At 51.9% G+C, this 15,000-nt stretch overlaps 1 protein-coding gene across 1 annotated transcript; it reads right to left on the reverse strand.

The window, feature by feature from the left end:
• Window positions 1-369: 369 nt before the first annotated feature.
• LOC123934563 (transcription factor SPT20 homolog) lies at window positions 370-3,063 on the reverse strand. Its single transcript, XM_045994727.1, has one exon. It carries the CDS (start codon window positions 3,061-3,063, stop codon window positions 370-372), a length of 2,694 nt encoding a protein of 897 aa, XP_045850683.1.
• Window positions 3,064-15,000: the final 11,937 nt, after the last annotated feature.

Here is a 15,000-nt window from a genome sequence, read left to right on the forward strand (position 1 = left end):
CCTGCTAGTGCAGTTTTACGGTTTTCGAGAAATTATAGTTTCGGGGGTTTCGACTGAACCCAGTTTGGAGCTGGATCTACTTTAGAACATTAACAAGTAAGAGGCCTCTGTCTACAAGGACAGCAACAAAGCGATGACTTTAAGCAAAAACAATCCCAGTGTCTTGAGTCGCTGCCTTGTTTCTACGAACCGCTCACCAGCTTGTGCTTCCATAAACAGTTTGGACACCGAAACGTAAAATACGGACACATCGAGGAAAAGAAAGAAAAAAACAAAAACCCCAAACCAGAACCAAAATGAAGTCAAAATTCGGGAGCTGATTTGGGCCCATGGTCTGGTGTTTCCTACAAAGAGAAAATACGGCAATACTCAGGATTTGGGAGGGGAAGGCGGGCTTCTGTCCCTTTTACCTTTGGCCTGGCTTGCGGGCTGCGGGCCCAGAGGCGGCCCGGCTGCCTGGGCGGCCACTGTCGTCACGGCCACAGGGCCCTGCAAGATTCTCAACTGTGGTCCCTGCGGCTGGGGCGGCGGCTGCGAGGCAGGGGCCGGCCGCAGTGTGTGCGCCGGACGAGGACCCCTCTGCTCGCTCTGCTCCGGGCTTCTCTGGCTCTCCCCAGAGCCCAGCGGGGCCAACACCGCCCTGTGGGTGCGGGGCTGCGGCAACTCCCCCTCTCCGGCCGGGTTTAGGGCCACAGCCTGCTGAGCAGAGGAGGCCCTTTCTGGACTGGCTGCACCTCTTGCACTTGGACCCTGGGGCCCAGGCTGCGGAGGACCCCCAGTGGAGGCTTGCTGAAGTTGTTCTTGGGAAATCAACTGATAGAGCCGCCGCTCTGGCTGCTGCGCGGTGTTCAAAAGGAGCGAATCTTGGGGAGCCTCCAGGAGAGTTACTGGCCTGAGGCCGGAAGCGTGTTTTAAAAAAAACTGGACACGGACCGGAGGACTCCTCGCCGCAGTGGGCACCGCACTGGGGGGCCGAGCGCCTGAGGGCAGGCTGCTGGGCTTGATCCCCGCAGGAGCCTTGGCACCAGCCTGAGGGCCCTGCCCCGGGCCGGAGCCCCTCTCCAAAGCCCGCTCTCTGCAACCAGGGCCCGCCACTTGGAGGAGGCTGTGGCCCGCGGAGCTGGCCGTGACCTGGGTGGCCGGGCTGCTCTGCGATGAGCTGGCGGGGGACGGGGTGGTCGCAGGCAGCCTGCTGACTCCAGGGCCCTGCTTCCCAGAGGATTCCTGGGACGTGGCCATGACCGGGGTGGCTGGGGCTCTCAGTGAGGAGCTGGCGGTGGGCAAAGTGCCTGCAGGAAACACGCTCACTCGAATCACTTTCACAGAGGATTTCTGGGCCTTGGCCAGGACCCGGGTGTCCGGCGCTCTCACGGACGAGCTGGCCGTGGACAGGGGGACTGCAGGAAGCGTGCCCACTCCGGTCACGCTCACAGAGGACTGCCGGGAGCCGCCCGAGACCCCACTGGCCAGGGTCCTCTGCGGTGCGCTGGCGGCGGACACCGTGGCTGCAGGAACCGGGCTCCCTCCATTCACGTCCACGGGGGATTGCTGGGAAGGACTCAGTGGCTTAGGAGCGGGAGCAGGAGATGGAGATTTCAGAAAGCTGCTGGCCTCCCACGGAATACAACTGCTCCCCGACCGGCTCTTTCCTGAGCGCCAGGGAAGTCTGATGCGCAGAGGGGGCCGTCCCACGCCCTCCCCCTGGACTGGAGACCGAACCAAGGCCATGTCAGGCAGTTCTGGGTTCCTGCCGGGAGGAAGCCCACTGAGGCCGCCTGAGCCGTGCGACCCGGTGACGGTACAGCTGGCCTGCTGCGGGACCGCCAAATCTGCCCCCGTGTCCATCCCGCGGGCAGCAGTCCTTGATTCGGGCGGGACACTGACTGAACGGTCATCCGTGCAGGGGTGCGGAGGACACATCTGTCCCTCCGGTCCGTCTTCCTTCCAGGGCCTTCTGGCTCCAGAGAAAGGTGGATTATTCCGCGGCGGCGACTGCAGGAAGGTCAGCTCCGAGCTCTGAGGCTCATGGCCGGCTTCGCAGCCACACGCACCACCGCCCCTCACCTCGCCGGCTGGCCAGACTCCCGGAGGTGAGACGTCCCGTCGGGCGGACCTCTTCCCTCTGGCATATTTCTGCACATCCACTTCCGAAGGCACCGCCAAGTCACAGGGTCTCCGCTTCCACGTATCTACGCAGCTCCCCGCTTTAGAAATTTTGAGGTCGTACCACGGACGGTCTTGGCGCTCTCTGCGTTTCCTGCAAGAGGCCCACACTGTCAGCTCGGGAGGAGGGGGAGGAGCAGACAGCTCCCGCTGCCGATGCAGAGAGGGGGCAGAGTACCTCCTGAAGCTCCTTTTCATCGGCCGAGTATTCATCTTTTGCTTGTTATAGAGCAGCCTGTTCGCCGTGCAGGCTACTGCTACAGAAGGATCCAGACACAGGGGCTCAGCGGTAGCCAAGATCAGCTGGCTCTCAAGCGACAGTCTGTCTTCCTGGGTCCATTCCCGGCCATCGCTGGTTATGGACTGCACGTCGCAGGCTAACGTCTGCATGGTCGGGCGCAGGAGAATGTGCCTGCTCTGGTAGCCCGGAGGTTCCCCACCGCTGCACTGCCTGTAGTCCCGCACCTGCGCTATGACGCACCCGCACTGGAAGAGGTTCACCTCCGATTTTTCCAGCACGTCCAGCAGAGCGGGAGGTAATTCTTCAGCATCCAGGTATTCAAGCAATTCCCGCTCTTCGTACGGCAGCCGAACGGTCTCCGAATACGCTCCGTGTTTCCCCTGGAGCATCAGCGAATATCCCCCCTCTCCCCGGTGCAGGTTGACCACTAAACACGGCAACGACTCTCTCCTCACGAGCTTCTCTAGCAGGTTCACGTTGCTTCTTAGCTCCTCCGGAGCCTCAGGCTCTCTCCCACATTCTTCCACATAGATGTCGTAAAGTTTTTCGTAGAGAGACGCTTCCCCACTCGACGGGCCTTTCCTCTTAGGAGGCCTCTGCTGGGCACCTGCGATGACATAGTCCGCACGGTCCAAAGCCCTTTCCAGGGCCTGTTGCATCGTGGTGCAAAAGGGGCTCTAAAGACAAGAGAAAACGCAAGTGCCTTGAGGGGCGGGCCGAAAACCCCGGCTTTCACGTCGAGGTAGAGTCTGGCCCGCGCCACAACTGCCCGCGGCACGGTGAGCCAGGAGCCTCGGTTCCCAGTGGACGGCCGGGAGCCCGCCCCAGGAAAGCAGCACACGACATACCTGCGACCAGGGGAAAACACCTACACGTGCCTGAGCCGCCACCGCGGGTCCCACTCCCTGCAGGCTGGGCCGGAAGTGGCCGGCTGGGCGCACCCCCTCCCGCCCTCCCCGCTCTCCCCCCGCCCCCGTCCCCGCCCCCGCCCCCTGCGGGAGCATCCGCTGGTGCGCTGGCGCGCATGTGCGCTCTCTGCAGGCCTTCAAGGCAGCCCTCAAGCGTCTTCCAGTTGTTGCCTCCGCCCCGGGGCCACGAGGCCCAGGGCCCGCACTCCCGCGGCAGGGCCACACCTTTGCTTTGCGCTTAAGGCCCAGGGCACGCCGCCGCCGCCGCCGCCGCCGCCGACGCGCAAGCAAGGATCCGGTCCCAAGTCCACGCCAGTTTGCGCAGAAATGCGGCTGTCGCCGAAGCCTTGGAAGCTGTTCCTTCCTTTCCTTTCCGGGCCGGCGCTTCCCCCAGAACTGTTCACTGTTTCCGAGTCTCCTGTCGTGAACGGCAGGGCTGCGCCTGGTGCCCGTCACCGCTTGCACACACCCCACAGCGCACGTGGGCAGTAGCCCCCGCCTGCGCCGCCGGGCGGGGGTGGGGGGCGCTCGCTGAATCTGGTGCAGGCATCGCCATTCTTCTCCAGTCTTCAGGGGTCCGCCCGGTGGTGGTGCTGTCCCTGTGCGCAAGACATGCTGTTCTGATCCTTAAGTATTGCCCTGGTGCTGCCCCGTGTGTCCCGTAAGGGCGCTTTCCAAGGATGCCGTGGGCCCCGCGTCTGTCCCGTCAGGGGGCAGAGCTCGGCTCGAGACTATCGGTTTGGAAGGGTGGCCTGCCTGTCGTGGGGCTGAGAGCTGTTGTCCTAGGTGACGGCAGCACATTCCAGCGATCAGTCGGACTTGGAGCCCACAGCCGGGATGCTAAGCTTGGGTGTGGAGGGAGCTGATGGGGACCTGGAGAACTGAGGGGCCCTTGTTGTCCTCAGCCTTGGCTGCCTTGAGATGCGCCGGCCCTCTGGGACAGCTTGTTCCAAGACACCCTTGAGGTTTACGCGAGACGCGGTGATAATAGCACATGCACAGAATAGTCCCACAGATGAAAAGAAGCCAAGCCGAGTCGGAGAAACTCCCGAATTTCACACGACTCTAAACCCAGGCTGGCTTTCAACCACAGGCAATGGTGCCAGCTGCACGTGTAGTAGATAGGACCGTCAGCCCAGCGAGGATCAAACACTGTCCTGAGCGACAGATGACCCGGGTTCAGGGAGGGGCAAGAAGGCTTTCTGTGTGGGCCATCAGCTGTCTTTGGGCGAGTGGGTACTTGGGCAGCGCCTCGAGGGGGCTTGAGCCCTGTCTAGTTTCTGCCCTCTCTTACACGTCCTCCCCTGCCTCTCTTTTTCCCACCTCACTTGCCCGAATGGAGGCTGAGGCTCAGACTGGACGGCCAAAGCGTATTCTTCCTGGCAGTAACGCCTCCCGAAGAAGAAAGAAGCCCGAGACTTGTGCTGGCTGGCCGCTCCTGGCCTGGGGAGCGGACTCCCAGCTTCCCAGCAGGGCGGCGGAGGGTCGGGACCCGGTGAGGCCAGCGACGGGTCCTGGGGCGGCAGGCTGAGGGAGAGACCCGCTCTCGGGCGGTCCCGGGCCCATCGGGGTCGGTGCCCCGGAGACGTCGCCCCCCTCTCCTCGGCCCCGCCCTGCCTCAAGTCCCTGGCCCCCTGCGCCCGCCTCCTGCCCGGCTCCTCTCTCTCCTCCCTCTCCCACGGGTCTAGTCCCCGGTCCACCAATGGCAGAACCGCCCGGGCTCCGGAGTCCCTGGGGACCGACACCGTGTCTCCTCCACCCCCATTCGCTCACCGCCTCGAGGGCTCACTCCTTGGCCCCAGGCTGGCGCTGTCGATTGAAGGAATGGTGGGCGCCGCGCTCTACTTCCCCCAACTGCAGACTCCTCGGGGTCTTGCCAAGTAAATACTGTACCCCCCTTTCCGAAACGAGGAGGGTACCCGCAGCCAGGTCTTCGGCTCTGGTGCCCTGGGCGGTGCCAGGAGCGCCCCACCGCGGCGCGGGGTGGGGGCTGCCTGCGCGCCGCGGGCCGTTCAGCCGCATCCGCGGCGCGGTCTGGTGCATGCCCGTGCCCGTGCCCTTGCCCTCAGGTGCCAGGACCCAACATGGCCCCAGGTACTGCCAGCTCTCCCTGGCGGGCGGGGAGGGCCAGGGGCAAGATCGTCCCCTGGCGGAGAACCGACCCACTGTTGACCCGCCCTGGAAACCAGGAGTGTCATCCAAAGGCCGCCCTTTAGCCGACCACCCCAACCCGGGCACTTGTCACTGGCCAGAGAGAGAGAGAGAGAGAGAGAGAGAGAAGTGCATCTGCCCCCCTGCCACGGGATGGCCCTGATCCGCGGTGTTGCCCTGGCTGTGTCTTTGGCTGGGGCGCCCCACAAGTGCTCCCTGGGAAGAGGATCTGAGGGCAGGCGGTTGACCTGGGAGCTCATCCCCAGAAGCACCCGCAGGGGAAAGGGGGTGACCTGGGGGCGAAGACCACAGCGGGCACGTCCGGGAGCAGAAGACCGCTGTGGACCGCGGGTCCCTGAGAGGCAAGGGACCTGGGGCGTGTATCCCTCCACTCCTCAATCTCACTGGCGGAGGACAGCCCTGAAACTGTCCCCTGTCTCTCCAGTTTGCCACTCAGGAGAGCCACCCGTGCTGACGTGGCCACTCGCTACCCTCAGACGGAGAGTCACCGGCGCTGGCACTAGCGCTGCGGCTGCGGGGAGAAGTCCGGCGCCGCGGCGATCCGGGCAGGGCGCCCGCGGCACCTGCTGCACGTGGGATCCGAGCTCAGAGCGAGAACTGGGCCCTTCCTTCCCCGTGCAGCAGAGAAATGTGTGCTGTCTGGTAGATCTGGCGGTGTGGACACGGGAAATGCTACCCCGTGTCCGGGTGAAACGGACAGTGGCGTGTGAGGGCGTTGTGTGCTCACCAGTGAGAGAGTGCCCGCTCTTTAGGCCACCGTGGCCTCCAGCTAGCTTGTGGCCTGCTCCCTAGCCCCCGCCTGGGGCAACCCCTAGGCCTTCTGGCCGCAGGCGCCCCCGGACGAGGCTCTCTCCCGGCTTCGCGTGTCCTCCAGCGTGCGTCACTGGGCCTGGCCGCGCTTGGCCTGCTGCAGCAGGCCTCTACACTGGCACCCCCCTAGTTGCCTGCTCTTCAAGACCACAAGATGAGGGGGTTTTAAAAAAACCGCACAGAGTGCACACCGTCCTTGGAGCCCTTCAGGCACGTTAATGAGCTCACTGGCTGACTATAAGGACTCCCATGGCTGCCCTCCCCTACAGCAGCCTGACCTAGTTGCACACGCTGAGAAAAGTCACGGCCAGGCTCAGCTATGCTAGTGGGAGAAGAGAGTTCCGTTAATTGCAAGATAATTGAGCTAATTTGCAATTAGCAAACTGGTTTGTGCCATACCCATTGAGGTCCAGGTCTAGATTTTGCCACCTCTCCCCTGTTGCGGCTAATTAGAGGGACCAGCCAGAGAACAGGGACTACAGGGGGCAAGTGAAGGAGACGCTACCTTGCTTGTTGGCCTCATCTCTGGTCGACCCCCCATCACTGGCCCTGAGTCTGATGTGTCTTTCCTGTGTTCAGGCCCCAAGACACAGTAGGGCAAATCTCTGGGGGGATGCTGTAGCTCTGGGAGATCATGTGACTGAGGGCCCCTCCCACAGCCCATTCCAAAGAAGGAAAGGCAGACCTTATCCAGAAGCACCAGGATAGGGAGAGGGACCACTGCAGTGGGATTTCCTGGCCAGGGTCCGGGGAGAGATTGTGCTCAACTCTGAGTGCAGCACGGGCATGTGGGAGTTCAAAGCCAAGGAGCTGCGTGGGAGTCCGTGGGTAGAAGATTACTAAGAGGAATCATCAGGGATGTGGGAGATCCTGGCTAAACGGAGCCAACAGGTTTCTCTGCTGAAGACAGGCCAGGGTGATCAGGCATGGCGGGGGGATGGTGGAGGATGAGAAATGTGATGGGGCATGGAGGGTGGTGGGGGGGTTCTGATTAAACCGAGGCAGCAGGGTTCTGGCCAAAACTGGCTTCTACGAGGACGTGCACACATGGGCCTAGGAGAAGATTCTGGAGCCTAACTAAAGTTTGGTCAAGAATAGAACTTCCATCACTGTCAACTTTTAATTTTGAAAGTGTTCCTTATCACTGTGACATAGGGTAAGGTATATTAGTCGAAGAAGAGAATTGATTTAATTGCAAGATAAATAACCCAATTTGCAATATATACCGGTATGTTCCATGCTTATTGAGGTCAAGCATGAATGTTTTTTATTAAGTATAATATGCAGAGAGTAAAATTTTCCTATTCGAGTGTACAGACCTGTTAGTTTTGAAAAAATGGGCTCCATTGTGCAATCACCACAGCAATCAAGGTATAGAATTTTTCCATCATGCAAATAACAAATTCCCTCATGCATATTTGACGTGGAATCTTTCAGGACCCAGAGGTCATACCACCTTGTCTTAATTACTGTAGTTATATAACGATGTTTGAATCAAGACGTGATAAAGCTCTCATTTTGTTCTTTTGCGAAGTAATTTTGGCTACCTTACTCCTATCTTTTCGCATACATTTTAGAATCATTTTGTGAATTCCTACAGGTTGGGGGCCTAACCCCTAGTTCCTCTAATTATCTCTGCCCTTGATCAAGCCACTTACCTCTTTTGTGCCTCTTGTGATTCACTTGTAAATTAGAATGATGTTGTTGATGATGTTTTGAAGTTTATGTGGGACAGTCTGTATATCCCATTTTCGTAGAATGCCTGGCACATAGTGAGCCCTCATGAAATGTCAGCCATGTTTTCCTTTACCACCACGCTTCTGAGTGCCTTAGCACCCTTTTCTTTTCTTTCTTGGGGACAGTGGGGGAAGTAATGAACAGTTTGAAGAGGAATAGTAACTTGTTTAGCACACTAACTGGACCCATGATGAGGGCAATGGGCTAGCATGGGGTGAGGTTGGGGACAATAAACAGGTGACAGGTGACTGTAGAGCCCTAGTGGCAGCTGATGAGGTCAGTGTTAGTCAAGCTTGCAAGGAAATACTTATTTCTCAGATTGGTTGAGCGAGACTTGAGAAGTAATTGGTTATAGGAGTTGAAAATAAGGAAAGAGTTGAATTTGGCTTGGAGTGGCTCACTTGAAGAGATTGAGTGGCTTCTGGTGACTTATATGGTAACATACATAATTCACAATGTTTTCATGTGTCAAGATTGTAGGAAGTTGGGGACTAGTGCTGTTCTTTAGACTGTAAACTGCCCTAATAGCAGGGACTGCTATTTTTGCCCACTACCACTTACCTAGGGCATAGCACAATGCCTTGCATATAACTAAGTACTTGTAATAGACAGAATAATGGTCCCTCAAAGATGCTTGCATCCTAATCTTTGGAACCAATAAGTATGTTAGTTTCCAGTGCAAAGGGGACTTTACAGGTAGGATTAAGCTATGGAGCTTGAGTTGAGATTATCCTTATTTTTCTGGATGGGTCTAATATAATGACAAGGGTTCTTGCATGGAAAGGAGGGAAGCAGGAAAGTCAGAGAGAGAGAGGGAGATCCCGGAAGTTGCCTTGCTGCTGACTTTGAAGACGAAGGAAAGGGCCATGAGTCAAGGAACACAGGTGACCTCTGGAAGCTGGAAAAGGCAATGAAACAGATTCTCTCTGGAGTCTCCAAAAAGTAACTCAGCCTTGTCAACACCTTGATTTTTGCATAGTGAGATCAGTTTCTGACTGCTGACTTCCAGAACATTAAGATTATAAATCTGTGTTGTTTTAAGCCACTATGTTTGTGGTAATGTTTTATAGCAATGCTAGAAAAGGAGTACCTGTTTTATGTGATGGATGGTGTTAAGAATTTGTGAAGACCTGTTTTCCACAGCCACAAGTTTGCTGAATCTAAATTTGCAGCACTCCATACCTCTCTAACAAAACCTGGTTGTCTGGTAGCTGGGATTGAGGGGGAAGAAAGGTGCGGGCAAAATGTGAATGCAGCCTTTCCCAGAACATCGGATGTCATCCTTCTTTAATTCTATAAAATGTTTTGTTTCCAAAATCTCAAATCTCAGAAAAAAATAAGTAAGGGGTTTAGGCCAGAGGGGAACTGGCAGTGTATTTGCAGAGAAAATGACCAGGCCCTTACAGCCTAGGGAAATGGAACATTCTCCCCACCCCCACCCCCAGCCCTTGGGGGAAAATGAGAAGTTAGTAGCCTCCACCTCCTCCATCCAATCATCAGTGTCCTGGAAGAAGCATGAGCAAAATATACCTTTTGATTTTGAAAGACAAGCCTTATCTTACGCCTGAAACTAGAACGTGCTACCTAGAAGCCTTTGGGCTTCCTAACATTTATATGAAAAATGGCAGATAATCAAGCAAGGACTTTTGGAATCAGATTCTGCTTCCCCCTTCCTCCATTTCTAATTCTTCCCAAGAATTGCTTATTTAGGTGTGGCTTACAGTTCATTAGAACCTCAATTACCAGATCCTCAAAACACTAGAAGGAGGAAAATTAAGAAGAAAATGAATGGACCCAAAATGTATTCACATCCAGGAAACTTATAATGAAAACAACATTTGGGGTCAGGATCCAGAAGCAAAGCAAGATCAATGTCATCATTCAAAGATTCAGTTATATCTATTGTACCATACCTGTTGAGGTCAAAAAGCAGACTCATGCTACCACTTAGAAAGGTTTCCAAGGACAAGGGCTAAAACTGAAAACTTTATCATTATCCACAACACTTTAATACCTAAACCAGACCATAGATTGTGTGGGTTTGCAAGAATTACCAAATGTAGCTCAGAAAATGAAAACTGTGTTTGGTGCCCAGAAAAATAAAATTATATTCATACCTATTTATGTGTGTGTATAACAATTTTATATATCAAGCTCTAAAATATTATATGTAAATATTATTTAGCTATTATATATGAATATATAAGATATATAAACATACATGGTAAATATAGAGATATAAGGGTGAATGATAGGCCTCAGTGCATATATAATTTTAATTTTTATGACATTTTAATATTTATATAACATATTCCTATTTTAAAATTACATGGATATTCAAACTCACTATTTTACATTACCTGAAGAAGTTCCCATAGACAAAGTACCTCTCCTTTAGTCATCCTACATTTTGAAAAGAGTAAAAACTTAAAATATTTTTAAAAGAAAAAATTTGTGTCATCAGATCCATTTTAATAAGGCTGACTAATGTTACTAAGTATATAACACTGTCTAATACCAAATTACAGTCAGAATGCATTACTAAGAAAAGATGATAACCCCAGCTATAATTTTAGTTTTGTGAGATATAAAAGCTGGATATGACTCCTGGCCTACATTTTTCTGGAAATATCGTTCATTATCTGTTCATCTGTCTCAGAGAGTCAATGCCTTATGCCATTGCCATTTTGATAACAATCTGCTCCTTACAAGGCTGAGGTATGAAGGTGTCATCTCTTATAAAAACCTCTCACATCCTGTGTAACCCAAGTGCTAGCTTCTCCCTACTCCCCCACAAAAGGGCCTTTTTTTCTTTTATTTTTTAAAGAAAGGGGGATTTGTCATCTGTCTGCTCCAGAGTCACCCACTTGTGAGCTCCTGCTCTGGGCCACTGCCTGTGGCCACGTTTTCCTCCGTGTGACAATGCTGTCCTGGAGCAGGGGAGGGTGATAAGGGGTAGGCCACACTCCCTGTAGAGACCTGCCCTTGATTCCCTGACAATAGCAGATGAGAACGTGTTTTAAGACTTCACTGACCAGCTGGGGATAACTTCATGGCATTACAAAGTAGAAAATACTTTTTCACTGGTGCTAAATATGACTCCTCTCGTGGTCCAGAGGGCATTAAACACTTCATTGAGGAGAGTGGGGTCCTTTTGAGGGTACATCCCAGTTCTCAGCCCTTCTTTCAAGCCCATTCTCGGCTCTCCCTTCCAGAGAGAACACGAGAGTCCCCTTCTTCAAATACGGTCAGTTTTCATTCCCCAGTATCAAAACTCCACCACCCACCCTCAAGGTCAGTGCTCTGCTAGGATCGGTCATGTTCTGCGGTGGACACTCCAAGCCCCACCCAGGTGGACTGGGATGCTGTCTACAGTTCCTCTGCCCGTCTCCCCTGGCTTCTGTGTGGTTTTGCTTCTAATGGCCTCTACCAGAGACTACTCTTAGGTTATTGGAACAAGTTTGAAGGGCCACAAAGAAGCAGGGATAGACAAGGACAGGAGTGTGAAAGCCCAGCTCCCTGGCCTTACATTGGGACAATATCTGAGGCATAACTCACACTCCAGAGTTCCCCCATCAGGTTAGGCTGAGGCTGGGTGGGCCTGAGGTCACGCCCTTGGCTTCCTCTCTTTCCGTGTTCTGCATCTGTCACCCCTTGAAAGGTCCCCTTGGAAGCACATACTTCAAAAAAACACTTGTATATACATCCTTCGTTCAGGGTCTTCTTCTAGGAAACAGACCTAATGTACCTCTCCACCCATTTTCAGGTATAGCCCAAGGCTCTAGGATTCGCAAGCAATACCTTTCCAAAGTCCAGCCGAATGGCCAGGGGACTCTGGTGTGAATGTCAAATCCTTTTCAGTTATCTTTCCATCAGAGCAGGATGAAACTATGCTCCTTTACTACTCCAGTCCCCAGCGGGTAAATTCTGGGCAAAATAAACATCTGTCCTAAGAACAAAAGAAAAATTCTTAGCAATAGTAGATTTAAATTGTATTATAGAGGACAAACTTTCCCAAAGCTAATGCAACTTGCAAAGAGGTGCTCTACTCAAAATTAGATTATTTAAGTAGGCCAAGCTGACTCTATTCCCTTCATCTACCTCCTGCCCAGATACCGGTGGTACATAGGAAATATGTGGAGAAAATAAGCCCATTACATGCCCCATGGAAGAAGGAGCCATCTACCCTGAGGTAGATGCAAAGACTCAGTGGGGGCTTCAAAACGAACAATTCTCTTTTGTCTGGTCCAGTGGTTCTCAAAATGTGGTGTCAGGACCAGTGGCATTAACGGTATCAGGCAACTGGTTAGAAATGCAGATGCCCTGCACCCCACCCCAGACCTACGGAATTAGAAGCTCTGGGGCAGGAGGGGGGCCCAGGGATTTGTGTTTAACAAGCTCTCCAGGGGTTCTGATGGACACTTCAAGTCAAGAACCACTGCTTTGGTCAAATCAGGCATTTACTCTCTTTAATCCTTGTAAATGTTTTTTCAGATTCTCAGAGAGCTAGTATGACTGGCTGTTACCAAGGACTTTCAATCTTTGACACAATCATCTGTGTCAAAGAGAAAGGGTGAGCAGATCTGGGGAACTCTGTGAACTAGGAAGCCTCCACAGCATGTGACTGTTGAATCTACCATTATTCCCTGGTCCGGAAGTCATGGACATGGTCATCTGGGATGTGCTAGAGTACGATGAATGAGGTCAGCAGAATCCAGTGATCTCCATGAATGATTTTGAAAAATGGAAACAGAGCAAGTTTCTCTGCTTTAGATTGTGTGGTACAGTCTAATGCCAAGATGAGTGCTTGTCCAGTGCACTCTCCCAACATGAGCCTGCTGGTCCCGCTGGTGTACGTACTATCGTGGCGGTTTATTTACTCTGGTTTTTGTCCCCGTTCTGGAAGGCTCTCAAAGATGGAGCCCGTTTCTTGTCCACTTCTGTATCTCTAATGATTCGTCCACACTTAGGTGACCGATGTTTTTGTTTTTCCTTAGATTCTACAGATAAGTGAGATCACGCAGTATTTATCTTTCTGTCTGACTTATCACATTTAGCATAATGCCTTCAAGTTCCATGCATGCTGTTGGATTCCCTCATTTCTTACTGCTGAGTCATAGTCCATTGTATGTACATACCACAAGTTCATTATCCCTTCATTCACTGAGGGACAAGGAAGGTTTATAATCGGAATCTTCATTGATTTTGCCTCGTAAAGGAGCAGTGTGTGGTAGCTTTTTCAGGCCTCAGAAAAAACATTTCATCATTAAAATCTATTATGTTACTGAAAGGAATTTATACTATTTCCTGGGCTCTCAAACCCTCAGAGAAGCTTCAGCTGGTGGTGGGAGGGCAAGTTTTTGAAGGAAGATTTGTGAAGAGTGAGGAGTGAGAGTGCAAAGGGGCTGGGAGAGCAGAGAAAATATGAGAACGGCGGGGCTTGTGATGGGGGCAGAGCCCTCTAGACCTCTGCCAAGCAAACACATTGGGGGCAGGGAGACAGAGAATGCTGTAAGGTTTGTTTAGAAACGAGTTTTAAGTTAAAGACCATTTATTTTAAGAGGCAGAAATGTAAAACTATCACTTAAATCACCTTCTAGGAGTGGAAGCATGCAACTACATTATAAGCAGAAAAAAGTAAAACACATTGAAGGAAACCATAATGTGCCACCCCAAAATATATGCCACCTTGATATAAGGATTGTTTTGAGCTGAAGGCAGTTAAGAAACTGCAAAAGAAGAAAGAATTCTCCTCCCCACATCTACCTACAATTAGGGCACAGATTTCCCTTTGTGGAAGGGTTTCCTCTCCTCTCTCCCATCCTATAGGAGGAAAAAAAACTTTACCACTAGAGACAGAAAGTCAGCCCTAGGTTGGATCAGCATAACAAATCTTACCAAATAACTTCTGTCCTTCATGTATTATCCCCATATAGTTACCATCCCACAAATTCACTGCTCCTAGAAGCCCAAACTTCTTTTCTTTTGTCTTGTCCCTTTTCCACAAATACATTGGTTTTATTGTTGTTGTTGTTGTTGTTAAAATGCTACATAAGGGGGCACCTGGGTGGCTCAGTCCGTTCAGCATCTGCCTTTGGCTCAGGTCATGATCCTGGGGTCCTGTGATAGAGTTCACATTAGGCTCCCTGCTCAGCAGGAAGCCTGCTTCTCCCTCCGCCTGCCACTCCCCCTGCTTGTGCTCTCTCTCTCTCTCTGACAAAGAAATAAATAAAATCTTTAAAAAATTTTTTCTTAAATTGAAATGCTTTTTAAGTCTGTGGGTCTAACTGCCTCCCTGGGGTCTTCACTTCTTTCTCTGTGAAGCCACCATGTGCATATGTAATAAAACTTTTCTCCTGTTAATCTCTTCTGCCTGTTTAATTAACAGGCCCCAGACACTGAATCTAAGAGACTAGAGGAAAAGTCTCTTCTACCCTACCATATTATCTTGAGTCCTAGAGAAATAGATTTTCTTCAAACGTGGAGAAAAACACCATCAAGCTGTTTTTTTTTCCCCCACAACTTCTGGATTTTGTCTTCCTTTCCTTTTGTGCGTGTGTTCATCTTGGTTCTTTCCTTGATTTTTTTCAGTCACTGACATCTACATGATTTAGATCATCTTAGGCTTCCTTATACACAACCTTTGGAGTAAATGATGATAAAAGAAATATGAAGACTTTGAGACATAGTACTAAGTTGAGTTTATTGCTGGACATGACAGAAAAAAAATGACTAAATATGGCAGGGGTTAGGTCCTGTGAGACAGAGTCCTCAAACTGTCAGACAGAGCCCGCAAATAATTCAAAGACAATTGAAGTAGTGAGGATTTACTCACATTTAGAAACTACACAAGGGAAAGCAGTCCCATGAAGACTCTCTCAAAAAAAAAAAAAAATCAGGGGCAAGATTTACAAAAGCAAAGCTGGAAAATTTCACGAAGACTGATCGAACAAGACCTCCTAGCTTGTG

The sequence above is a fragment of the Meles meles genome, chromosome X (genome assembly GCF_922984935.1).
Source record: "Meles meles chromosome X, mMelMel3.1 paternal haplotype, whole genome shotgun sequence".
NCBI lineage: Eukaryota > Metazoa > Chordata > Mammalia > Carnivora > Mustelidae > Meles > Meles meles.

What these genes read in the sequence shown, in the direction of transcription:
- LOC123934563 (XM_045994727.1), bottom strand. Translation starts at nt 3,063, where the DNA reads ATGCAACAGGCCCTGGAAAGGGCTTTGGACCGTGCGGACTATGTCATC.